General features: G+C 41.0%; 1 protein-coding gene across 11 annotated transcripts in view; it reads left to right on the top strand.

The window, feature by feature from the left end:
* PACSIN3 (protein kinase C and casein kinase substrate in neurons 3) overlaps positions 1-26888 on the top strand; it is a 31731-nt gene extending 4843 nt beyond the window's left edge. For 2 of the 11 annotated variants that reach the window (XM_072986020.2, XM_072986019.2), the window contains exons 2-11: positions 17542-17642; positions 18035-18191; positions 19069-19304; positions 20691-20846; positions 21590-21765; positions 22019-22139; positions 23085-23218; positions 23544-23609; positions 24039-24196; positions 26562-26888. In XM_072986020.2, the coding sequence (XP_072842121.2) occupies positions 17589-17642; positions 18035-18191; positions 19069-19304; positions 20691-20846; positions 21590-21765; positions 22019-22139; positions 23085-23218; positions 23544-23609; positions 24039-24196; positions 26562-26677 (1374 nt within the window). In that variant the 5' untranslated portion in view covers positions 17542-17588 and the 3' untranslated portion in view covers positions 26678-26888. Of the gene's footprint in view, positions 1-5447; positions 5467-15515; positions 15773-17541; positions 17643-18034; positions 18192-19068; positions 19305-20690; positions 20847-21589; positions 21766-22018; positions 22140-23084; positions 23219-23543; positions 23610-24038; positions 24197-26561 lie in introns of those variants that run through there. The other 9 variants (XM_078389858.1, XM_072986024.2, XM_078389847.1 and 6 more) reach the window with 7 other exon arrangements.
* The last annotated feature ends 920 nt before the right edge of the window (positions 26889-27808 follow it).

Here is a 27808-nt window from a genome sequence, read left to right as displayed (position 1 = left end):
AGGAGGGTTTGGGCTTTTTAAAAGTGGCCTCAAGTTATGGAATTCCCTTCCCAAGGTATATGTTTGGCTCCCTTTCTGTGCATATTCAATATCTTCTTGAAGCCTCTTGGAGCCATTCAAAGCCTTTCTGTTACTTTTTGATATGCTTTTAAGACCTTCCTTTCTGGGTCTTGGTATGTTGTGCCAAATTCATCTTGGTTGGCTGGCTTTATGAACCTGTGAATATTTTTAATGCTAATGTTAATGCTAATAATAATGCTAATAATAATGCTATTTATTTATTTATTTATTTATTTATTTATTTATTTATTTATTTATTTATTTATTTATTTATACTTCTGTATATATATTGAACTTTAGTTTCTTTATTATTAAGTTCTTTGCACCACTTCAGGGGAACTTGATTTGAAAAGTGACATATAAATAATAATGATGAAAGCTAGTGTGGTACAGTGGCTAGACTGCTTGACTGAGATTTTGGGTTCAAATACCCACTTGGCCGTGAAACTTACTAAGTGACCTTGAACCGGTCACATTCCCTTAGGCTGACCCCGATCTCACAGAGTTGTTTTGTAGCTAAATGAGAAATGGAGGCAAAGGAAAAATATGTGTTAAATTTGGAGGAAAGGTAATATGTATAAATAAACATACATGGAGGTATTTATGAATGTTGTACTAATGATGTAGCTGTAAGATTTAATGCGAACAGGAGTTTGATTCCCTGCTGTTCAGTTGTGTATACCTCTTAGACAAAAGCTGCAATTGTATGTATTTGTGCAGCATTCCTAAATAAAACAATGCACATGCTTTGTGTACTCTGTGTCCTAGTAATCAGCTGTTTGACATTTCTGTGGCTGGAAACATAATGTATTCTACTTTGATGGATCTTTTCTAGAGGACTCTAAAGCATTGTCTATCCAGCTTTAGAAAATAATGTTGAGTTCTGCAGGGAAAAATAAATAACATTGCTGAAGCATTCCTTTTTACTACAAGCTTCTGGCTTAACATGGCTATTGTGTTTACTTCCCTGTCTTTATCAGAAATTGCATCCAGAACTTTTGGGCTCGTATTTTATCTATTCTGCCTTCAGTTGTGCAAAATGTCATTGTGATTTTTAGGTTGTCTTGTCTCTCCTACCCTCTAGAAAATACACTCTTCTTCACTGGAGAAGACAGGCTCAACTTCTCCCTTCCTAATGGACCAAACAGTCTGCCAGCCACTTGGAGCAATGACTTTTGGCTCTAGTGACTGAGGAGGCTTGCTGTAATCTACTTGTGATGCAAGAGTTTGCCAGTATAAACAGTGCTTTGGGGCAGCTAACCTTTTGGCTAGGCGCTATTGAAGAATGCAGTCAGATTGCTAATATTTGAAACTCAATTCAAACATGATTGAATCATTACTAAGGCAACCTGGAAACTTCTCTCTGACTACTCTTATTTGCCAGATTGGTGTTGGAAATTCTGATGTGACTTTTATTTTATTTTATTTTTCTCCAGGCTAAATATGTGGTTCTGTTTGAACCAAGTAGCTAGCCCCACTCTGCAATGCTTATTCCCAGAGGAAATCTGGTTTGTGAGAGTTCAAGAAAACAAACTGGAAAGTGCTGCCTATTGTAATGATATTTTAGTTTTAGACTTGAACGAAACAGTAAGACACTAATTGCATTTGCTGTCAGCTTTTTGATAATCAAAAAGGGTAACCTGCCTAGCTATTTTTTGGTTGGATTTCTTCATCTAGTATATTGAGGGGTGGAACAGACATGAAAAGACTTATTTGAAAATTAAGATCTTGCTGAATATGAACTAATCCTGAGGCCTACACAGCCTTGTTAATGAGTGTATTATAGAGGTAAGAAATGCTTGGCCCTCCAGATGTTTTAGACTACAAATTCCATGCTCCCTCATCATTGGACATGCTGAGTGGGCTTAATGGGAGTTTTAGGTCAAAATATCTGGAAAGCAGAAGCTTCTCTTCTCTAGCATATAGATTCCTATTGCATAGATTGTGTATCAAACACAATACTGTACTGAAAACAGGGTAAAACAGAATTACAAAACCATCTGTAGATATCAGATTAATACAGTGGACCCTCGACTTACGGACGGCTCGACTTACAGACTTTTCGAGTTACAGACTTCTCTGGCTGCAAAATTTAGATTCGACTTGCAGCCAGAGAATTGACTTACAGACCAGAAAAAAAACAAAATGGAATAAAAATAGAATAAAAACCACTGGTTATGGGATTAATCGTTTTCAGTGCATTGTAGGTCAATGGAGATTCGATTTACAGACTTTTCAACTTGCAGCCACCATTCCAATACGGATTAATCCCTTAAGTAGGGGATCCACTGTAGAGCTGAACTACAGTGATCAGTTGAAGCTATACAGAACACCGAGATGTACTAGGTCAATGGCTGTGTTACTTTGTCTTCAAGACTTTGCATAAAATTTCGTGATACCCAGCTTGAAGACCCAAGATGATTCTTCAGGAGGGATCAAAACTGTTTGCCCTGTGGAACACAACTGCAGCTTAATAGTAGATGCTTGAATGTATGAATGCATACATGTGTATTTGTGTTATTTGTTTCCAACCTTTAGTGATGAAAGGCAATATGTTACAATGATGTTAGACTTACTCATTGTTAGTTACTGGGGGCAGTAATTCCGTTACCCAAACTAGAATATGCTAAAATTAGTTATGGGTTAAGCTTAGTGCATTCTTCAGGTCCAAGCTTGTAAAACTTGCATCTTTGGACTACACTCCCCAGAATGCTCCAGCCAGCATGTGCAATTGCATACCAGTTTACTGGAAGATACTGTGGTCTTAGCTACTGACATATTATATACTCAGTGGAAAGTGTTATCTTCTTTCAGGAGAAAATAAAGATTGCCTAAAAGTAGATTGAGTTGGGTGTTTGTGTGTCTCAACACAGAATATTATAAGAATTTACAGATTTGTTGCTAGGGGCTGTGGTTTTCTATTTTTTTCACTCCATCTCCCAGAATCCTCCAAGGCAGAATTCTGAGCCCACAACTTACATTTCACTCCCCTAGTGAAGGGCCTACCTCTGAGATTAGATGGCATTCTCCAACCTTGCTTCTTGTTGTTGTTGTAAAATAAATAAATAAAAGAACACTGTCATGGTACTTCCTGGGAGTCATTGTACCTCAAGAGACGTAGTAGAACCCAATAGGGAGCAAGTCTATGACTACCAGGAAGCACCATGGCAGCTTCCTTTTTTAAAAATATTAACAACAAGAAGCAAGGTCCAGTCTGAGAGGTAGCGAAAACCCCAAAGAAGTACATACACCCCATTTGTTTCTCTGAGAGAGATGTTGCCTTTAAAGCTATGATGGTGTGAGCCAGAAGGCGAGAGGAATGCCCCACTCGCTGGAGAGCCGTCCCTCCCCCACAAAAAGAATGAGAGTCCCCAACCAGCACCAGAACTTGCCACAGATGCTCAGCAAGGGACAGAAATAGGGGAGTTAACTGAGAACTTGCAGGGTGTGACGATGAGAGAGGTCCAGGAGGAAAAGGTAGGAAAAGAGAGGAGAAAGAGGGTGGAGTTTGAGGCAGGAACAGGGTAGGTAAAAAGGAAGGAGAGTCAGTTGCCAGCAGGCTGGGAATGGATGTGGATGGAGGACCCCTGGACAGGATGCTGGGAGAGGCTGAGAGTGCATAAAGAGGAGGCAGATTACAGAAGAAGAAGGGAGATTCCCCCCAGACCCTCTTATTGGGGAGAAGCTGAAGCAAGAGAGTGCAGAAGGAGGTTGAAAGAAGAGAAGGAAAGAGGAGAGAGAGAGAAAGGAGTGAGAGGCTAGAATGGAGAATAAAAGAGATGAGGAAGTACTACAGGGAGGACCCTGGGAGGATCGAGACCCTGAGAGACCAACGCTGTGGAATGGCGATCGGGATGACAAGACCGTGCCCTTGCTGGAAGGTTTGACGGGGCAGACCATGAGAGACCGGGTTCCAGCTGGTTTACCGGGACCATGGGACAATAGTTATGGGCAACTCTTTCCTGTTTGAAAATTGGAGGCTCCTTCCAGACCCGTTGGCTGAAGGAGGAAAGATTCATAATTATGTCGCAGACACTTGTTTATTGTTAAATGCACCAATAAATCCTTCACCTGTTTTGAAGCAAGAAAAATCTACTGATTTCTTTGGATCGAAAGAGGAGCCTAAAGTTGAACCCTCACAGATGGCCATCAAATGCTTGCTGGCCAGGTAATTAGTTTGAGGGACAATGTTTGAGATATGGTCAGGTTTCAACTATGATATGGTTTCCCCCACACACAATTCCATTCTTTAATTTTTGATTTAAAAAGTTTTCAGCTTTCAGTGTTGCACACAAAAGCCAAAGACAGAAGCCCTTCTTAGCCAAAGAAAGTGAAAGGGGCAGCTCTCAGCTTTGTGTCCAGGCTTCTTGCTAAGTTGTAGTCATTGTACTATACATCCTGAACATCAATAGGGTGTTCTTTATCTGCCCCACAAAAAAGTTAAAACCAGGGGACCTGTGCTGTTGTGGGTGCAAGGGGTGCCGAAGCCAGGGCAAGTTTTTCGAAATGTTCTATGTAGAGGTTTGCTATAACTGGGCTGAGGGGGCTGCCCATGGCCACTCCATCTGTCTGTTCATAGAATTCATTATCCCACTGAAAATAGCTGACCGTTAGGCAGTGTTGGAAAAAGGCCTTGATGTCTTCTGGAAAGATCTGCTGGATGAGAGTGATTATGGTGATCAGTGTGTTTTTGTTGTGGAACTCTACCCAGCCACAAGGACCCATGATCACTACACACAATAGACCAGCTAACGACACCCATCAATCACAGTGACAGATAATCTCTCCTCATCACAACAACACACCCACAACAAAAACACACTGATCACCATAATCACCCATCTCCTGAAAAATACAAAAGCTGATCTCACAGCTATAAATCCTCAACTCCCAAACAAACTGCACCAGAGCACAGAGTGCTGTCCCCTGAAGATGCCGGCCACAGAGACTGGCGAAACGTTAGGAAGAACAACCTTCAGAACACAGCCAAAGAGCCCGAAAAACCCACAACAACCAGTAGATCCCTGCCGTAAAAGCCTTCGTAAATATATTAAAAAAACATTGATTTTTATCCACCTTGGTTAGCTGTGCCAGGAGGGACAAATAAACCACTTCTGAGCTCTTTATACCTAGGAAACCCTGGGAGGATTATCCTAAATTGGAGTCACATTATTCTTATTTTTAGCAGTATCGGGACTTTGCTTGAAGAGAATGGTAATTCTGGCAACATAATTGCTTCTGTGAGATTTTCCTTGCTGTTTTCATAGCATGCTTTGCTGCGGGTTACCATCATCTATGCTTAGAGTGTGAGCTGTGAGACAAGTCAATCCTACTAAACCTTGGCAATATTGAGCTTAGAAATTACCTGTATATTTCTTCCTTGAGAACAACTTTCTTCAGAACAAGGTACCGTGCTGTAGCAAATTTCTAAAGGAAAGCATGCGGCTATATTTATATGCTGTTTTTATTTTTACCCTGAGGCTTTTCCAATGTTGATCACTGTATGATGTGAAGGCTTCCAAAAAAACTAGTTTTTCCATGCTAAAGTCTTTGGCACATGTCTGTGGCTCTGGCAATCATTGCTGCTTGCTGTCTTGGTAGATAGTAGATCCTGCAGGAGAAATTTACACAGAACTTGCTGTCTGTATATCTGCTCTGTGTTCCCAACTTCTAAATGGAGGTAGTTATGCTGACAGAATACTGATCCAAAAGTAGAAGCTTGTTGAGAAGCAACGTCTCCATTTATAATGTGGCTGAGAAGGCTACAGAGATAGTAGCTGAAAGAGAAGACCCAGGAGCAAAGCAATGTATTGTACAGATCATGCACAAGTGCTCTGCCATTAGAGTGAGATCTTGATTTTTCCATGTAGATGTGGGCTGGATGAGTGAAATTGTATTAAGATGAACAATTATGCTGGTCATAATGAGATGTCTGATGGTCTGATTCCAAAATATCGCCTGTATGGAGAATTAGTGCAGGGGAAACGCCCCTGAGGGAGACCACAGCTGCGATACAAGGATATCTGCAAGTGTGATCTGAAGACCTTAGGAATGGACCTCAACAGATGGGAAACCCTGACATCTGAGCGTTCAGCCTGGAGGCAGGCGATGCATCATGGCCTCTCCCAATTTGAAGAGACCCTTGTTCAGCAGGCTGAGGCAGGCAAAGAGGCAGTCCTGAAACAGCAAAATCAGGGAGCTGGACAGGGGACAGATTGTATTTGTTTTCAGTGTGGAAGGGATTGTCACTCTCGAATTGGCCTTCTCAGCCACACTAGATGCTGTTCCAAGACCTATTCAGATCACATTACCATATGCTCTCAAGACTGAAGGATGCCTGATCTAATTAAGTGGGTGAGGCAACTCCCTAAAGCAAGAGTGGATATTTCTTTGCAGTTGGGGAAAATTCATTGTCCCATCCTGCAAACTTTTTGGAGCTACATCCTGGTTTTGTGTTGGGTTTAGCACTCTTGAAATTGATTTAAAAATATCTACCTACACGATGTACAGTTAAGCACACTTTTTATTTGGTCAGTGAGCAAGATTTTTTAAATACCCATGAGAGGGTTGTTTATTTTGAACTCATTCTGATCGCAATATTTTCAGAATAGTTGCTTCATTCCCAATGTTTCTAAACATCTATAGGATGTTGTTTATAAGGAATAGTTGGTATATCTAATTTAATATTGAGAACTGTAATAAACCAGCTTTTAGACTCTTTTTTTCTGTTAATAACCCATTGTCATCAAGTTTTCCCATGGATGGTGTCCTTCCTTACGATTCTTCTCTCCAGTATTCCCAGACATGTTTTCCTTACCCCCCCCCTCACCCCAAGCTTCTAAATCATACAGAACAGGCTGTCGGGCTCTAGGATTGCTACTTCAGGATGGCTCTGAACTTTGCCTTTCATGTTGTTTCAACTTTCTTCTTCAAGAAAACAATTTAATAAATTAGCTGCAGTGGCAGGCATGTGAACTATGAATCTTGTCATCATCAAAGCAGAGGAACTAAGCACAGTGAGTAACAGATGCCTGGAGGTAGGCTTGTTTCTCTCTGTCCCTTTATGTAATACCTAAACATCTATCCAGAGTAAGAAATGCTTAAAGAGATCTTTCTCTTTGTCTTTCTTCATTCCTTTATGAAAAGTGAGTCAGTTAGACAATCTTGAATATGTATTAAATTTTTCAGGTGGGTCGATGTTGTTTTTGTTATGTAAAAGTTTGGGAGATGGTTTGCAAACAGAAATAACTAAATCAGTTGTGTAACACAACTTTTGGCATATTTGTTGCCATAATAGAGATATAGATGTAGTTAAGAACCAGTGTGATATAATGGATAGAGTGTCATTCTGTGCTTTCATGCAACCTGGTTTCCAATCCCCTGTCAGGCCTGGAAACTTTCTGGGTGGTGTCGATAGTGAAACACTCCTTAAGCATCTCACACATGTCAGAAACCCTATTAAGGTTGCCCTAATTTGGAAGTGACTTGAAAGCAAGTAACACCCATAGTTGTAGGCCCTTTCAGAATATATCTGGCTTAACTATTAAGATTTAAGATGTATGAACTATACTTCTGGGTGTAAAAATAGTAATAAATCAAAACTTGTAAGTGGAACGAGTGGGAAATAGTGCCTATATGGCAGGTTCACAGGAACATTTGTATGGGTGATGAAAAGTATAAGAGAATAAGTGCAGAAACATTTCTAAACCACTGAAATAGGAAGAGAACCTTGAAGTACTGAGTGAAGATGTGACTCTTCAAAGTGAAACAAGTTGCAAATAAGACTTGCTGGCCATGGTGTGAATGGTGGTTCTTTGTCAATGAAGAATCCTTACAGAAATTATTTTAGATTTGTGTTGTGTTAAAGGAAAATGCTCATTTTACTCCATGGTTTGGTATTTAGGGAGGGGTGTTTTTTTGTTTTGTTTTTGCTAATGCACAATTTTTTCTGCTCTACTTGGCTCAGCTTGTTCCTTGGCTGGGGCACAGTGCTCAGTTTGTGACATAATTGTTCCCCCAAAGGACTCGAATTTCTCAAAGAAACAGCAATTGTAGAGCTTTAAAAGGAACACAAGGAGCCAGACATTTCTAGTGGTCAAATTTCACCTCTGCTTCTTCTGCTTTTAAAAAGAGCTGGAGGAAGATATGTTAATGATCAAGTGCAGAAGAGTTATAAGACAGGCCTGTTGAACATGAGAAGCATGAGTTGGATATTGGGAAAGCCTTCTAGCCCTGATGAACACTGCCAAATAAGAGAGTGGAATAGTATAACTATCCAAAGCTTGTCCAGATTTCATCCATCCCCAGAAAGATCAGGAACACACTCACCAGAAAGACCACCGTAAATGACTGTTAACAACCCATGACAATGGGTGGAGAAGGACTGTCAAGTGGGATTTTCACTCACTCCCCCATAGTTTGTCCATCTAACTAGCCTACTCAGACTAGGGGGAAGTGGAAACCAATGTGGAGGATATATCAGGGGTCTCCTACCAACTCTCCTCAGACTGAAGAAGCTACTTGGATAAGTAGTGAAACTTTTCAACCTAATCAGAAAGAAGTCCAGAGGCCAAGTCTCAGCTTCCAGGTAACCTCATCTGGATGACTGAGAATCTTCACATACTCTGCTGTTGTAGAAAAACCTTTACACAAGGATGATCATCTCCTTGAAAACTTCCAAGGAAGGACAGACCACCACACTGGAAGGCAGTCTGCTCCATTGTAAAATACTATGTATAACCAGAAAGGACATGCTACTTGGACTATACCCTCTAGAGCAGTGGTGTCAAACTGTGGCCCTCCACATGTTCTTAGCCTACAGCTCCCAGAAGCTTTCAGCACCACCTCTGCTGGCCAGGATTTCTGGGAGTTGAAGTCCAAGAACATCTGGAGGGCCACAGTTTGACACCACTGCTCTAGAGCAGTAGTTCTTAACCTTGGGTCCAAGTTGATCTTGGTTTAAAACTCCCAGAAGCCCTTGACGAGTAGCTGTGCTGGCCCGAATTTCTGGGAGTTGCACTCCAAGAACATCTGGGCACCCAAAGTTTGGAACTTCTGCTCTAGAGCAAAATAGAACAATCACAGCAAGCCTCTGATCTACCAGTTTAGTAACTCTTATTAAATAAATGCTGATAAAATTACACTGTCATGATTTGATGTTCAGAAATCCATACTACACATTGTAATCAAAGCACTATTTTCTATATGTTCACAGACTGGCTATTCTGTTTTAGAGCCTTTGGGGTATTTCTACCTAGCTGAGAGTTAACAGTTGCCTCAATCTATTTTTGGCTGTCCTGCCTCCAAAGATAGGTCAATGTTTAACCACCTGTAGTCTCATGGTACTTTTCTTATTCTCCTAGAGTTTAAAAAGAAAATATAGACACGTGGTGTGAGAGATCTGTAGATTCTTTAGAACAGTTTGTCTGGTTTTGAATACAGTACAGTATTTTATTAGGAATGGCTAGTTGCTCCTGTATCATCTTTTTACTTTAACGGTCCTTTCCTCCTTTCATCGTTTGGTGTCTTTTTGCAAGATTGAATTTAGCTTCCCTTGAGAGAGAAGATTGGCAAAGTGGATATTGAACAGTTTCACCTTCTGTCAGCCACCTGCTAAAATATCACCATCTTCTCCACAGAGTAGACCACCCATATTCCTAGTTTATTTACCATGTTCCAGATATAGTCAAATATACCTTTTTGTTCTTAACATAGGTCTCAGTTTATTCTGATTTTTTACTCTCATAATGCTGTGGCTAAACATTTTATCTGCTCATTTTTACTCATCTCAGGTTATTTGCCCCTCCTTTGTTTCCTTTTACATATGTTGCTAAAATCTGAGCCCACAGAAATTCCCTCATGCTGCTATCAGTTTTCTTTAGATATCTGCTGTTTTTCATCCTCTTTTAAAATGTTTGTGATAGTTTGTTAAGTAGTTTGCTTTTGAGACAGTGTCATCCATGTTGAATTCTCATCTCTGTAACTATTTCTGTCCAGAGGATCACATTCAGACTGTTAAGTCTCATTGAAATTTGACTTTAAACAGATGTCAGGGTAGCTGAAATTCCCCCATAGATCCTATATCTCTCCTGTTTTAAACTTTGCTAATTTGATCTCAGAAGGCATCATCCAAGCCCTTCTGCTTGGCTTGGCAACCTGTAGTTGTAGGAATCTGTAGTAATTAAATTAGCAGAGTTCATCAGGTTAGAGAAATGAGGTTATAGCTATGAATTAAAAGTAATCACATAAAATGCTCATGTTAAGGTAAAAAGAACAACTTGTTATTTCAGGAAATCCTTTCAGGATAAAAGGTAGGCTTGAGTACAGAAGCCCTGGATCTGACTTCTATGTACACAACCATGCTGAAGGGCAACCTAAAGGCCCAGTGAACGCCAGTATTCCATTTTGCAAGGAGGACAAAACACTCATGTCCTTGAAGAAGGGGCAAATGATCTAGGAGGAACTATTTTGTTGTTTAGTTGTTAAGTTGTTTCTGACTCTTTGTGACCCCATGGACCAGAGCATGCCAAGCCCTCCTGTCCTCCACTGCCTCCCGGAGTCTGGCCAAATTCATGTTGGTACCTTTGGTGACACTGTCCAGCCATCTTGTCCTCTGTCGTCCCCTTCTCCTCTTGCCTTCACACTTTCCCAACATCAGGGTCTTTTCCAGGGAATCTTCTCTTCTCAAGAGATGGCCAAAGTACTGGAGCCTCAGCTTCAGGATCCGTCCTTCCAGTGAGCACTCAGGGTTGATTTCCTTTAGAATGGATAGGTTTGTTCTCCTTGCAGTCCAGGGGACTCTCAAGAGTCGCCTCCAGCACCACAATTCAAAAGCAGGAGGAACTAACTTGAAGGCAAAAGTCTACAAGGCGTCACTTACAGAAAACAAAGGGATCAAGATCCCCAGTCCTACCTGACTATCTTTCTGTTGTTCTCTAGTGCATTGCTCCCCAAATTTGGGCCTCCAGATGTTCTTGGACTTCAACTCCCAGAAATCCTGGCCAGCACAGGCAGTGGTGAAGGCTTCTGGGAGTTGTAGTCCAAGAACATCTGGAGACCCAAGGTTGGGGACTACTGCTGTCTAGTGGTTATTTGAAATGCAGTATTGCGGCACTTATTCTAACAGGAGTAGAGCCCAACAGTTACAGTGCTGTTATATTTATCTCCCTTTATTTTTTACTTAAATGATCTCCTCTGACTTTCCATGCTGAGATTTATGGATTTTTTCCCTCACATCTATTACATATCATGCTGCCAACTGCTTCTTTCCTATTTCCTCTGTTCATTTTGAGTAAATTATGTATCCTTGAATAATTTCATTCCAGTTGTCAATCTCATCCTACCAGCTTGAGTAATACCATCAAGTAGCTGTATTTGCCTTCCTTGATCAATGGTATGTCTTGTCCCTCTTTTGGCAGGAAGGCGAAACAAAAATGGTTGGTTGGTTGTCTGCGAACAATTGTAGTGAAGATAAATGAACTGCAGCTATATCATGCTGTATTTCAAAGGAGTACATGACAGAAAACTGGTTCTATTTCGTGAAAGTACAGACTGCAATATGCTGGAGATGTTAGGAGGAAAAAATCTAACATTGTTACTCAGGAAACAGGAGCTGAGCTAAGGATACAAAGTCAGCATACGTTTTCATGGCATGGATGTCAGACGTGGCCAGTTTGGAAGCGTAGGGAATTGTTTTGACCTGTTGAATTTAGGAAAAAGCCTTATGCTTTGACTACAAAGGAATCAGGGCATTAGACCATCTAGATCAGTATTGTCAATTCTGACTGGCAGCTGCTCTCCAGAGTTTCAGGCAAGAATCTTTCCAGGCCTTTCCTGGAGATCCTTGGTATTCCTTGATGTTCTCCCATCCTGGTACTAACTGGCCCTGGACCATTTTAGCTTCCAAAATAAGGCAAGATCAGGTTTGTTCTGTATGCTGCAGTGTTGAACATCTGTGGTTGGACCATTTTAAGCCCGTCTGATTTGATTCAGTATTGGCATTGCTGTTGGGGTTTTTTCCCAGATAGGTCTCTGCCATTTTATTTATATTTCAGAAGCTAAGTCCTTTCAAAGTTGTTGCATGTTTTGGCTGACTCTTCTTTGCCTTATTTTTTCACTGAGGTTTCGTCTGTGGAAATGTCACCAAGTGTGGAGCTGGGAATGCTTGGCAAGAGTTTTTATGAAACTGGATTGGGCAGTTCAGAGGCTCAGATTCCAAGGGAGAGGCTGGGAAATCCTGTTTCCTGGTGCCTTTCTCAACTGAGCAACTCTTCTCAGGGAGTGAGCCCTGGACAAGAAAAAACACCCATTGCAAACATTTGCATAAGGGTTTCTTACTGTTGATCAGCACAGCAACAAACCCTGCTTCGTGGAATACTAGACTGTTCAACTATTTAAAAACACATTGCTATAAAAACGTGGGGGAAGAAGTAAACTTGGACATATTCTGGAAGAGGGTGAGTATTTATGTTCCTCTACATGTTAAGCCCAATAGACTGAGATGATGATATTTGTTAGTGAAGTTCTTACATCTAACCTGGTCAGTTAAGATAGAAGTTGACACACTCTATTCCCTATTAGCATTTCAGATATCTAGAATGTTATGTCCTTCCTCACTCCCAAGTACATAGTAGATACAGACATATATTTTTCTGTTGTTCACTGTGGTGCCCAGCAGCTGATGTTTATGCCTTGAATAATATAAGTAGTTCCCCTTTTAACGGAGCCTTTTGAGAAGAATAGAAATCTCTCATGCTGGTGCTGCTAGGTAGCATTGCAAGAGAAGAGCTTCTAGTCTTAGAATAATTTACCTTTATGTTAGGGAATTTCTATTTATATTTTATTGAATGTTAGTGTTATTACTTCCTTGAAGTACATGAGAAACTTTTGTCCTCAGATGTGAATAGAAAACAAGGAATAACTGGCCCAAGGGGTCCTATTCAGTTCACATGTAAAACCACTTCATTCTAATGTGGAAATATTTTATAGGCGTCTGACACTGAACACAAATTATTAGTCTAACCAGACCAAGGGTCTCAAATCCTGATGGTGTAATTATCACATGTTTGCGTGATGTGTATTTGGATGAAGCATTGGGTAAATAAGGACTTAGTCTTCGTCTGTAAAAAAAGTTTATTTGCTACTGTATTCCTAAACAATTGTAATAAGTATAATGTGTTCAGTGTGCCCTTAGGAAAGCTTATTTTTGCCATGTTACTGCTATTAACTACTGTGGAGGAGCCTACTGTTTTTGTTGACAGGGAACATCTCAAGAATCTAGTTTTCTGTTACGTCCAAACAGTGCTTGAACATTTGAGTGGAAATATTGAAGGGCGATGTTTGGGGAGAGGCTCTGTTTTTCATGAAACTTGTATAGGTAGGTAGGTAGAGAGAGGGGGGGGCATTTTTGTGTTTCACTGATTGTGACAACAAACAGATTAATGCGTGTAAAATGTTTATGGAACTGAAGGCAGGAAGAGTCCTGGAAATACAGAATTACCATAATTTAAGAAACTAACCTAATCTGTAGAAGACCTAATGTCTTCCATAAATATATATTGAAAATCTGAAAGTAAAAACAAAAGTTTCTGCCACTTTATACTAGGAATAAGAAATTATAGAGGGGTAGCTACGTTAAAGCAACTTTACTCATTAATAATTATGTAGTGGGTTATCCCTACTTCAGTTCACAAGCAGTAGCCAATTTTTGGTATGGTATGTGTTTGATTGGTAAGGTGCTTCCACTTTCTATCATTCCCATATGGTGGTGTGAATGTCAGCTATATTCTGTTCATAGAAATTTACAGCATCACGTGGAGCTGAACTGGAACAAATCCAGCTGGATAAATTTCATTCTCAACCTTCTGTAATCGAAATTCACTTGCTGACTCACACTAAGAGTCATGATGTGGAAGATGCAGAAGGAATTAATCTTGAGTCCTCTGTGCCCTTTATTCCCACCCTCTGACTCAGGTTTCTTTCTGAACAGATGGAGACTGTCCTCTGAAACATTCAGCTATTTTCCACCTCTGCTTCCCCGTGGGAGTCGATCTGATTTTCAGATCAGATGGTTGAAACTCTGATTATCGCCCTCTGTGGCAGCAAAAATGTTTGCACCTTAAACCAGACACACAACTTCAGCAGCCCTTGAAATGGGTATTTTGAAGCTACTTTTTCATCAGAATATATAATTTTCTACACATACATACAAAATTGTGGCACGCTCACATTTTATTTTTGTAATACTGCATTTGTTTCTGTTTTCAAACTTTAAGGTTGAAGGCAGTGTTAGCGTTTGTAACTGTAATGGGCCTTGAACATCTATATAAACTGAAGCAAAAGCTCTTAGAATAGAATACCTTGATAGTGTCCAAACTGAATGCCAATTTCCCCCGTAAGTCCTCCTCCGCCTCCAAATCACAGCCCCTTCCCCTTTTTTTCTTTACAGAACAAACATGACCCCTTCATAAGGTTGCAAGGCCTTAAATTTTTAGCACTGAGATAGATTTCCAAAAACTTAAAAATACACACTGATTTCTGCAGCCTTTCTTATGAGCCACACTTAACATAGTTCACATAGTGAGTCGTTCTGTCATTGTTTCAGTCTTGCACGTAAGCAGCCAAGTATTTTCCTGATTATGCCACTGCTGATTGTGCTTGATGGTTGAAAAGACTTTCCTCTGTGTTCTTTTTGACATATTCCACTCTTCATACACGTGCAGTTCTATAAGCCTCCATGGGGTGTAAAGGGATGTTCTTTGACTTCAGACTTGAATTCTTAAAATAATGCTCAGTTTACTGACAGAGAAACCACCAGTTCTGTCAGTCTGTCTGGCTACCACAGAAACATTGTTATTGGCTGTTGCTCGGTTTGTGGGCACAGTTCAAGGCTCTGATGGTGCTTTTTAAACATACCTGTATATATATATGCACATTTGGTTAGTCTCTAGATACTAGGGGCTGTTGCTCCTCTGTGCCTCCCCATGCATTTTGATCAGTGCTAGAACTAGAGGGAAGGCTTTCAAAAGCTTTTATTGCATTTGTTGCTTTTCACAGCTGCACGTTTTATAACTTCTGCTGTTTTAGCTTAATTTTGATCTTTTTAGCTATGGTCATTGTTAAATGTCATGAGAACACTTGGAACTTCATGTTGAAAAATATATATATACAGTAGATATACAGTATGGTCACTTGCATTCTAGCTGTAAGATAACCAGAAGAGGAAGTAATGAGGATTAATTGGGGCTGGTGGGAAAGCCGGGCTCAGGGCCAGTCCGGCCCTGCCAGAGGATCCATGTTTGCACTGGCTTCTTCCGGTCTGTGAAGAGCTGTTTCTTTGTTCAGCTGTCACTGCCATCACTTTTTCCTGCTCCATGTTGTCATGCCACCCTGATGCATTTAAATCCTGGGGTTGTATCTTCTTACACCAGGACACATCACCTCTCCAGCACACTGTAGAATGACACTTTGGAAAGCAGGGGGTAGCTCCTGCAGCTATATTGGGGGTGGGTGGGTGCCCCTCCCTGGATTCCATGGAAAGAGAGAAGGACATGCTGGTATGAAGGCTGTCTGTAGTTGTCAAGTAGCTGCATTTGAGTCAGACCAACTAAAATTAGCTATAAAACTATCTTCACTCCACTTCTCCCAGCACACTTATCAGGGATCAGAAGAAGCCAGAGATTTCTCTGCGGCCCTGCTAACTTTCTTGCATTTGGTACGTAGGCATGTCTGTAATTGGAAAATGGCAATATATAACTATAGAGCAAGGGGCTTTATAGAACAAGGGGCTCTTACAACAGGTGGGAGAAAAATAATCTGTGTCTGGGCCTTGTGGTTTTACCTTCTTGGAGGCCAGGTAACCTAGGGCTGTTAGAATCTTTGATATCTTAAAAAAAGAAGGGACATGCATTTTTAAAAACACTTTCCCATGTAATAGGAGAGGACTGATGTGACAGCTAGCATTGACTTCGCTGCCGTGTATCTGTGTCTTGAAAGAGGCTTTGGATGACTTAAACATGTGGAAAATGTTGCTACAGAGGGTTTAAGGGAGGATGAGATGTGGTCCTATATACTGCAGAAGTCTCTATTACTAGTGGGAGCAAATAGATACCTTTCAAGGGTGTGGGAAAGCTTTTTATGGCTAGGAATGTGCAGGAGACAGTGAGCAGCAGTTGAACATGTCTGTTAGTCATTAACCAAGAAATGGTCTTTTAATAAACTTGTACCCTAGTAAGAATGGCAATAGGAATCCCACTGCCACCAAAACAAGTTGTGTCAGGTACACAGGAATCGCCACTTCTTATAAACAGTCCATATTGTTGGAAATAAAATGTGTAGCAAGACTATTGATACAGTTGAATTATGTTTGCAATGGCTTGATTAGAACAAATTCAGATCACCATGTGAGTGTATACTGGTGTGGGGGTGGGGCTGCTAGGATGAAAAATTAGCAATGTCTGCAGAACCTGGGGAATAACTGGTGGCACAGACTGCAGGGAGTCTTATGGCATCTAAAAGAGAACAACATTCATTTGCTGTGAGTTTTTGTGGGTTGTAGAAGTACTGCTTTCAATAAACCATAGGAGAACTCTCCTATATATATTTACATGTGTTAAAATGGCAAGTTGAGATCTTTTTTGGAAAAAAAAATATGCAGTGTTCATTAGCTGATGGTACCACTTCAAAACCAGTTGTAGCTTTCTATCTAGGAGGTGTCCAGAGAAACAAAATATGTTTGTCTTTCCAGGTATCTCGCACAGTCTTGTGAAATGGACAAGAGTGCAGGCAGCAGCTGTGTGGGGTATAAAGCAGGGGTGGGCAAAAGATAGAGCAGGATCTACTGACAGATCTCTGGATGATTAGCAACAGATGAGTAGAGTTTTGTCTCCCAAATGTTTTGTGAGAGCAATTGACAAAATGACTCCTTTCTCACTGTCTCCTGCACATTCCTAGCTATGGTGAAATGAAAAAAACTTGGGATAACCAACAGTACATTTTTCGGTGGCATGAATGTGACCTCTATTCACTTCTGATACTTACTCCAATCTTTTTGGTACAGAATTCCTTATTTCTAAATGCAAGTGATTTGCACCTTGCTCCAGTTGGTGAATTATAGAATTCCAGTAAGAAAACATAAATAGTTCCCTTTCCCATTTCTACCCTTTTCTGAGTGAGAAAACCATATATGTGTCTTGGTCTGGTCCAGTCCCAAATCTTTGCCTTACTGAGAAAATTTGGCTTGTAAATACTGAAATTCTTGGAATTAATTAGAAGGCCCTTTTGTACAGATGACATTACTGATACCTGTGGGCGAGTCCCAAAAGAGTTAAGGCACTTATGTGGTTATTTAATTTGTGTCACCATTCCTGATATTACTGTAAATTGGTCCTAATCTGTGTGGACTGGAGGGTCTCCTACATAAAAGAATCTGGATAAATTGCTTTATCCTGCTACATGTACATTTTTGTCCATTTGTTTTCCCAGCTGCACGAAAAGCTGCAAAAATTCTGTGCTGCAAGGAAACGAGAGTGATGTCAACAGAGGATGATACTGGTGGGGAGGCATCCAGTGGCAGTTTTTGGGAGGTAAGAGAAGAGTAGGTGGAAGGTCACACATTCATTCATTGTGGATGTGGGAGGATGTGTTATAAGAAATACTAATTCCTTATAATCCCAGTATCTCGAGAAGGACGGGCAGTGACAGCAGACCTAGGGCAAGCTGACATCAGTTGCTGTTTTAAATGGTTCTACTATCTTTAGTGCCGTATAATAATAACAATTCTGGAATGTATGACTATGATAACACTCCCCCTTCCTTATGCCTTTTGGGAATTTGGGTGGGGTCCTAGATGGGAATATTGCTGTACTTCAGAAGCCTTCAAAAGGCTTGCCTGTTCTGTGTAGGAACATCATGAATTGCCTCTGAGTCTGCGGATAATTTTGAAAAAAGAATGACTGACGCCGCTGTCTAATTTCAGCCTGGCAACTACAAGCGAACAGTGAAACGGGTGGATGATGGAAGCCGGCTGTGTAATGACCTTGTCTCCTGCTTCCAGGAGAGAGCAAAAATTGAAAAGAACTATGCACAGCAACTAACAGACTGGTCTCGCAAGTGGAGGACTGCTGTGGAGAAGGGTATAGTGAAAAAGTCTTATTATTCCATAAGGGGCTCTTGATCTCTTTAGATAAGGCAGTAAACATTCTGTAAAGAGAAAACTGTTGCCTTTTGATATTCAAAGGCCTTTCTTAATCCACGAGGGAGTTTGCGTTGTCCCATGAGCTGAAACAAACAGTTTTGGAGATATAAAAGGCTCTGTACCATTTCCACTGGTAATCAGTTATACCATACATGGAGCCATCATTTCAATTTTAAGTGTCCTGCAAGAAGTAGCTTTGTTAAATCAAGGATTCTGAGACTTGAGGAATTGCACACATGAAATTTGCGGAGTGAATTCTGAAGAGCAGGCTCCTCTTCTTAAGAAGAATATGTCCACTGGCTTTTCAGCCACTGGCCCATGAATAAGTGCCAATTGTCCCAATTAGATAGGAAGACTAGCAGCCCACAGAACCTGGTTGGCAGGGAGAATTGTAGAAGGGAAAAAAACAGCAATCCCACACTACTTAGTGGGAAAGTTTTGTATGTTAAGTAGGCAATGGACAGCCTTGAGTGCTGGTTGGAAGACTGCCAGAATAAATCATATGGCAATCTTTTAGCAGGGTTCTAAAGGTGGCAAGTGAAACAAATTATTGTGGAACATAAACTAACTGGAATTCATTAGCACACAGATTGTGGTTATCCAGTGTTTGAGCCCAACAAACCATCTGAATGAAAGTAGCCCCATATCAGCAGACTACTATCAACGTATATTCCACACAGCTTTCATTCCCTGGAGATCAAACCTGCCACAAGCAGTCGTAAGACAGATGACAGTGGCAGATGAAGACTGGCTTCTTAATCTAGTCCCTTTGTACCTGACATTACATTGCTACATGATCTTGCTTGTTCCTTTAGGCCCTCAATATGGCACTCTGGAAAAAGCCTGGCATTCATTCCTGACTGCTGCAGATAAACTTAGTGAGATCCACCTAGAGGTGCGAAACCGCCTGGCAAGTGAAGACACAGATAAAATTAAGGCCTGGCAGAAGGAAGCCTACCACAAGCAGATGATTGGCGGGTTCAAAGAGACAAAAGAAGTAGAAGATGCATTTCGCAAGGCCCAGAAGCCTTGGGTGAAGAAGCTGAAGGACGTAAGTGAGAAGTCCAACCAGGGGATGGTTCTAATGAGAATGTGAAAGATCCAGAGGATGGTTGGTCTGGAAACATAATTTCTTAATTAACTTTATGCTCTGTGACTTGCCAAGTGGCCAGACAGATCATTAACACCTTGCAGGTGTTCAGGCTCCTGCTGCTGGTTGTAGGTTGGGTGGTGTTGAGCTATAATTTGATCTTGCAGTTGGCCAGACTGGTGACATCTGTAACCTTCTTTAGGTGTTCAGTTTGGACAAGTTGTGCTCTGATTGGACGCAATGCCATGCAGGCGATCTTCCCTCTTATACCTAAGTGTGTGCTTACCCCACCCTGTTGTTTCAGCCTTGCTGTGCTGAGAGGCAAAGTTTCAAAGGAAGTCTGCTTGCACTTATTTGAATACAAGTAGAATTATCCTGCATGAGTTGAGACTTTGACAGAGTGGGTCTACATTTGTACAAAGAATTCTACCTATGTTTGAGTGAACATAAGCATAACTCTCTTTAGACCTTGCTGTTCCATAGAACAAAGCAAAGCAAAACAAAAAAAGCAGAATGTGCTGCTTATACACTGCCGCATAGTGCTTAAAGCACTCTGTGGGCAGTTTACAATTGAATTATGGAGGCTACACATTGCTGCCTCAGCAAGCTGGGTACTCGGTTTACCAACCTTGAAAGCATGGAAGCTTGCGTGAATCTCAAACTGGCTGCCTGGGATTGAACCTGGGTCATGGACAGAGTTTTGGCTCTTGGGAATGCAGTGGCAGTGCGCGTTAAATCACAGAAGCCTCTGTGCTGCAAGGTCAGAAGACCAGCAGTCGTAAGATCAAATCCACGCAACGGAGTGAGCTCCCATCACTTGTCCCAGCTCCTGCCAACCTAGCAGTTCGAAAGCATGTAAATGCAAGTAGATAAATAGGTACCACCATGGTGGGAAGGTAACAGTGTTCTGTGTCTAGTCACACTGACCACGTGACCACAGAAACTGTCTTCAGACAAATACTAGCTCTGTGGCTTGGAAAAGGGGATGAGCATTGCGACCTAGAGTCGGACACGACTGGACTAAATGTCAAGTGGAACCTTTACCTTTACTGCAGTTTAACTGCTGTGCTACAGGGCTTTAAGATCTACATTGAGGAGGTTGGTGATGCTCTGCACACTTACTCCTATTAATGCAAAGAGTATAACATGTGCACCTTGAATGTCTTAATATGGCATCTGTGGTTGCTGGACACAAGTCTTTTATCTGTTGCTGGCACAGGTTGAGGATCAGGTTTGGAAACTTTTTTTATGCTTCTGAATGCAGGAAAGGCGGTCTATCTCTACTTTTGGTGAAAAGCAGCTGTAAACAGCTTTCTGATACATTATTTGATATAATATCTGTGTTAGGTGGAAACAGCGAGAAAGAATTACCATGCTGCTCGTAAAGAAGAGAAGACTGCACAGACAAGAGAGAACCATGCCAAAGCAGATTCTTCTGTTTCACAAGAGCAGATGCGTAAACTTCAAGACCGTGTGGAAAGATGTGCACAAGAAGCAGAGAAGGTAAGCCACATTGGAGGTGATGTTTGGACTACTGAGCATCTCTTGTCACAACATTTTAAATCAATGTAGGAAATGAGGTGGCTTACATTTGGATAAGTTGTAGCTGACAAAAGTTTATGGGTAAAGTAGGTACACGTGTCACTTTCTGGATCTTTTTCTCTTGTTGCGCCTTGATGAGGAGCTTCATAAAAAATGAGACCTCCAGGAATCAAAAACTGAATGTTTCAGAGCCCTCTTGTAAAATCCCATAGACTGAATGCAGCACAGGGAACTCTTTCATGTAAGAAAGCTGGATATGGACTGCTGGATAGCTCAGTGGTTTAGGTCACTGGTTCTTAACCTTGGGTTACTCAGGAGTTTTGGACTGCAACTCCCAGAAGCCTTCACCACCAGCTGTCCTGATTGGGGTTTCTGGGAGTTGCAGTTCAAAAGCATCCGAGTAACAAAGGTTAAGAACCACTGATTTAGGTCTCTGGCTGCAGAGCCAGAGGTTGAGAGTTCAGTTCCCCCCACTGAGCCTCCTCAGTAGGAGCTGGACTCGATGATCCATAGAGTCCCTTCCAGCTCTGCAGTTCTAAGATGATGATGAAGTCATCCATAGTGTTCGCCCTCAAGTAATGAAATGACTAGAATGACCAGGAAGATGTGTCTTGAGCATGGGTCCAACCTCAGTCTCATATCTTAAATAAAATGCACATCTAGACAGGATCTCCTGCTGAAGAGTTACTCACGCTTTTATACAGTGCAAGGAGCATTATGAGAAGATGCTGGAAGAACTGAACCGCTATAACCCTCGGTACATGGAGGACATGGAGCAGATCTTTGAAGGGTGTCAGGAAGCTGAGTGCAAACGCCTGTGCTTCTTTAAAGAGATGTTCTTGGATTTGCACAACCATCTCAACCTATCTACCAATGACAGGTATGTATGTGTCTGCGAGAGATCAAACTCCCATGAGAGTCTTTCTGGGCCTGATATAAATTGCTGTGGGGTAAAGGCAACTCCACATTTTTTTTTTTTGCTTGTTCTGGCAAAAGGTCAAATCTCTCTTTGGTATAGAAACCTATCACAGTATCCATACAGCCTCCTGATCTACTGCACCAGTTCTACTCTCCAGTACAGTTTCTTATGCTTCTTGTGTGTTGTGTCATCCCCACTCCCCCATCAACTGTAGCTTCCATGCACTTTACCGGGATTTGCATCAGGGAATAGTGGCTGCAGATGACCAAGAGGATCTGAAGTGGTGGCGCAATACCCATGGGCCTGGCATGGCTATGAATTGGCCTCAATTTGAGGTAAGGTATTTCCTCCTAGCAGGAAGTTCCATTGAATCTGCTGTTCCTCGGGATATAAATTCAGTATTGTATATTATCGTTTCACTGAAGTTGTTCATTGACCTGAACCTTATAATGTAGGTTCAGGGATGTGGCAGATGCTAGCACAAGAGCCTTGTTTACTACTTGTTGTCCTTGTTGTTCCTTGTGTCCTAAACTCTATATAACCTTGAGCAGCCTGGTATGTTGGATCAGGATGTATGAGTCTCTTAATATATGTGAGTGTACCGATAGCATTGCATCTTGGAAGTGCTGCTGCCTTATTATTTCATCATTAGTGTGATTTTATTAATCATTCCTTATCTGATGTCCAAATATAGTTTGACAGTGGCACAACACAAGAGAAGCTCTGCTGGTTCATACTAAAGATCTGTCTTGTCTAGTACCTTATTCCTGTAGTATCCAAACATGCCTGCTAGGACTCAGGCATGAGGGCAACAAATACCTACTGGACTCTGATTCTTACTGAAGAGAAAGGGAGGGGAGCAAGGCATTCTCGGGCTGAGGGGATCAGGAGCCGCTTAGCCTGCCCTTGCTGTCACCCATCCATGATTTCTATAACTGCTTTCCTTTAGATGGGATTGCTCTGTGTGAGGACTTGAAAGGGGAATAAGTAGGGAGATAGTAGTTTTTTTTTCTTTGTGATAGGAGAGAAAGTCCAGGTTTTGATAGATTTCAGTAGTTCCTCACAGTTCAATTTAGCAATTTATCATTTCTCCTGATGTGGTTTTGAATGGCAGTGTATAAAAAAAATCCTGTTTTATGTAAAACGAAAATGGAGACTCAGTCCTGTCACATCTTGGGGTTTTGTTATTTTTTTTTTTACTTTGGGCAGAGGAGCCATTAAGATAATTTTCAGACCATTTATTGAAGTCAGGGACTACTGTAATATATTTCTCCCTTCAGGAATGGTCTTTGGAGACACAGCGAGCAATCAGCAAGAAGGAGAAAAGTGGCAAAGGTGATGAAGATGTTACCTTGACCAGCATTGTGCCAGCCGGAGATGGTATGAAACAGACCCCTCCACCAACAAAGCAAAGGTAAGACTTGCAGCCAGGGAGCAAGGAGACCAGTCATACTGGCAAGATTTAGAACTCATCCCAAATGGATGTACATTTTTAAATGCCCTCTGTTTCCATCAAATGTTAATTGGAAAACTTATTCAGTGGGCTAGTCAATGGGTAACTGGCACAAGATTACATACAGGAAAAGAGTGTAGGAATTTATGACTTTCTGATGCTTGTTCTCGCAAGACGTGCTGCAGTGCAGTCCCTGTTTTGTTCATGTGAGTATCTGTGGAAGAAGAGGACTGTGGCCGTGTCTTATCTCTTTCCTAGTTTAAAGGGCTTATTTGCCAATCCACAGGTTTACATACCAAGAGGAACAAAACAGCCACTTCTATGACACCTTGAAGGCCTCAGCCTGTATGAAGTTAGTATGAAACTAAGACTTCTTAGGATACTTTTCCTCTTGCCTTGCTCTTTTGTGGATTCATAACACTGTCCCATTGAAGAGCACAGTAGCCACTGCTTCTTCTTTTCTTCCCAAATGGACATAACCACTTTACCTCTATCTTGCTATCATCTGGAATCACTTGGGTCTCTTTAACTTATTCATTTTCAGAATTTGTTCCAATTTCCAGAAAGATAATATTGTTGCCATTCTGCCAGTTCTCTTGCTGTTTTCCAAGCAAGGGCAATAGAAATGTCAGTATATTATCACTTTCTTTTCATCTTTTGCCTCTTCCTCATACTTAAGTGCATGAAACTGCATGATTTGGGGATAGAGCACTTTTTAAAAATGGCACATGCAAGTTCACAGCTGTCTTCCTTTCCTGTTTTTCTGTCTCTTCCTTGGTAGTGGAGGGAAGGAAGAAATCTCAGAGTGGTCAGATGAAGACACTCCCAAGAAGGGCCTGGAGGTCAATGGGCATGAGGATATAAAGGTACCAGGCGTGCGGGTGCGAGCACTGTATGATTACACAGGACAAGAGGCTGATGAGCTGAGCTTTAAAGCAGGTACAAATGCACTAACCTTCTAACTGCTTGCAATTGTGTTTTGAAGCCAGTGGGTGAAAAGTTCTCAGTAAGATCTGGATGGCCCCGTGACTATTTTGATCAGACACTTTGGGTTCTCAAAGGGGATGTCACAGTATCTCAGTTGTGTAGAAAGGCAGAAACATGCCAGGAACCCATCTTGGGAAATCTGACTTGAGAATCTATGAAAGAGAATCACAGTTGTTTCAAGGAGCTATTTCTAAGACATCTTGTGTCTAGATGGGCTGCATGCTCACCACTTGGGTTGATTTTGATTTTTATGCATAATAATCAGTGTTTCAGTCTTCTGGGACAATGTTCTCTTATTCACAGTGACAAAAGTAGAACCAGAAGTGAAACTGATACAGAACATGGTAACAGGAATCTTCCATTGAGAGCTGGAAAGCGCTGGAGCTGAATTTGCAATACTGTGTGCCTAACCAGATGTAGAAAGGCAATGATTTCTTGCCACCAGTAACAAAAACTGATCATTAATGATTCCATTCATCCTCCTTTGGATGTTGGGTGGTAAGAAACCTACATGGCTGTGGTCTGCTTTTTACGTAGCTGGCAGATACAGACTGCATTATCGCAGGATCACATACATTCAGTACTAAATCTCAGCTATTGTCTTATGGATGTTCATGATCTGATCCCATGCAGAAATATTATCGTATGCCACCTGTTTTGTAGTCAGGAGCACATACACAGGGGCGATCTGGATCTTGGAAGTGTGTTTCATTCATGCTTTTAAAAAACCTTAATTTTTCAGAATTGTGAAGTTTATTTCTTTTCCAAGTATTAAAATCTTTCAAATGAATATAGCAACTGCATGAAATCTGTGTCTGGGTTACTTAGGTTATCACAATTAAAACCTGTTCATGTGCATGCATAGTGATATAATTCAAACTAGAGTATCCAAGAAATCTTGGTAGTGTAACTGTTGAGACAGGATGGTGCAAGAGGCAGAAACAAACCAGTTTTGGGTTGTCATTTCTTCACTCCCAAATTCTGCCTTGTCAAAAAGGAGGATTAGAGTGAAGTAATCCTGTCAGTGGGACGTGGTAGCACTGTGGGTTAAACCGCAGAAGCCTCTGTGTTGCAAGGTCAGACAGAAGACCAGCAGATGCAAAATCGAATCCACACAACCAAATGAGCTCCTATCACTTGTTCCAGCTCCTGCCAACCTAGCAGTTTGAAAGCATGTAAAAATGCGAGTAGATAAATAGCTACCACCTTGGTGGGAAGGTAATGGCGTTCTGTGTCTAGTCGCGCTGGCCACGTGACCACAGAAACTGTCTACAGGTTCTATAGCTTGGAGATGGGGATGAACACCACGCCCTAAAGTCAGACACGACTGGACTAAATGTCAAGGGGAACCTTTACCTTTTTAATCCTGTCAGGAGTGCTAAGCCCATGTTTTCCCCCCTATCCTGCCTATCCTGTTTCTTCTGTGGGTAGAGATAACAGAGGAAGAAACACTTAAAAAAAAACACACACACACAACCCTCTGATTTGCTTCAGGCCTTATTACATTTAATGCTAACTAAATAAATTAATCTCTGGTCAAAGAACAATTAATCCATTCCAGTTTTGCTCTGCAAACTTTAAAGCTTATGGGAAATGGATCACTTCCTCTTTTGAAACTTATTGGTACACTGAAGACATAGTTTCCCCAAATCATTACTATCTTAATTTGTATTCATATTCTTCATGTGGCATGTTGGCCCATCTCACAGTGCAGACTATCTTAAAATTGGCATCTCTCCTTGAACACAGAGTTGGAGGGGAAAAGTGAGGGTTTTTTAAATGCATTTTCTGTTATTTTTAACTAATCACTTGACTAATTGCTGTGTTGGAATTCTGCATGGCTCATAGTAGACTGTGCAGTATGAATCTGTTGATGATATAGATACTGCAAAGGAAGCAGGGACTTAGAAACATCTCTCAGCCTCTAATTTTCAAGAGTTAAATGTATTTTAAGCTGTTCCTCTGTAGAATTGCTTTCTACTGAAATTTTGCAGAAGTCTTTGCCACTCCATTCTACTACTCCATCCATTTTGATTCTCCCCTTTTCTGTTTCTGTGGAATGGCTGCTTCTAGAGAGCTCCTTCCATCTCTTGCTCCATCACTCTTCTTGATTTGGGCTTCCCTCTACCCACTTTTTCCTACCACATCCCTTCTTTGTGTCTCTCCCAGCCTCTATGAAATTGGGTGAAGGGCTGTGTGCAGCCTGGGTGTCTGTGTGTCACAGGTTGTTGAGTCCTGCTTTAAGGAATGTACCTGAGTCTCTTTCAAATAATGCCCTTACTTTGAGTTTACTAGTTATCTTTATTTTTCCATCTAGGAGAAGAGCTCATGAAGATCAGTGAAGAGGATGAACAGGGTTGGTGCAAAGGCCGGCTCCAGAATGGTCAGGTTGGACTATATCCTGCTAACTATGTGGAGAAAGTCATTTCATGATTACTTTCCCCATTGCCACTACCTTATGATGTGCAGCCTGAGTGTAACTTCTTCAGAGGTCACAAAAATCTGTGGCCTCCAACTTGCATCAAAAATCGTGTGCAACCAATCTGGACCTTTTTGAGGACATTCTCTTCTTGTAACCAGTACATAATTTTAAACATCTAGAAATATGGTGATCTTTTTTTCTAATAAAGATACACAAACTTTTTTTAATCTCCTGTGTGCTGTTAGGGATTTAAAGCAGAGAAGGGCTCCTAAGCAGCAGAATACTCAACTTTTTTTTTAAGTGATGAGTGATTGTAATGTCAGTTGTCTACCAGTGGATCAAGTAGATTTTTTCATGGATCTCGTACACCACTAGCTGTTGCCTTGAAAGCAAACATTAAAAGATTTTTAAAAACAAAGTACAAAATTATAGATTCCTATGTCAGTGTTAATTTAGCCATACTAATTGCATGCCCACCAAAATAATTTTGACAAACACCTATTTTGGTTGTTCACTCTTCAGATCTTGGTATTTGATTTCAGATATTACAGAAACCAACGCTATAAAGGAAAATTAACACTTATCTTTATCAAACCATTCAACCAAAATATTGTTTGAAAGCCCCTTCAAATTATGCTTTCTGATATCTAGTTTGTTTTGCTGACTACTGGTTCATCAGTTTAGACATCACATTAAACCATAGTTCATGCAATTATTTCAAGTGAGCTTCAGAGTGTATAAACTCTTCCTGGTCCCAGTGATCATGCAGCAAATGGAACTGTTATCTATATTTCTATTCAGACATGGCAAGAAAAAGATTCAGAACTTCTGTCATGAGCAAACCAAACTGTGATCAGATCTGGGAGGTGCATACAGAGGTCTAAAGATGGTACATACTGATTCCTGGACTTTGAAGGGTTGTTACTGCAATCCCTACAATTTTGTTATAAAAACCATGGAGTGTTCTTTCACTGAAAAAAAAAATCCCCTTGTGCCATGTAAGAACCTGTGTGGTTTGTTTGTTTGTTTATTAATCCAGCTGGGTGTCCCTCAAAAAAATGGCAAAGTTGCTCCCTGTGTGACCTAGAAAACAAATATAATGGGACCGCTTAAGATAAACTTCATTTTTCAGAAAAAAAAAA

The sequence above is a fragment of the Pogona vitticeps genome, chromosome 1 (assembly GCF_051106095.1).
Source record: "Pogona vitticeps strain Pit_001003342236 chromosome 1, PviZW2.1, whole genome shotgun sequence".
NCBI classification, from domain to species: Eukaryota; Metazoa; Chordata; class Lepidosauria; order Squamata; family Agamidae; genus Pogona; species Pogona vitticeps.
The sequence above is the reverse complement of the archived record's forward strand: the minus strand, read 5'-3'. Positions and strand labels throughout refer to the sequence as shown.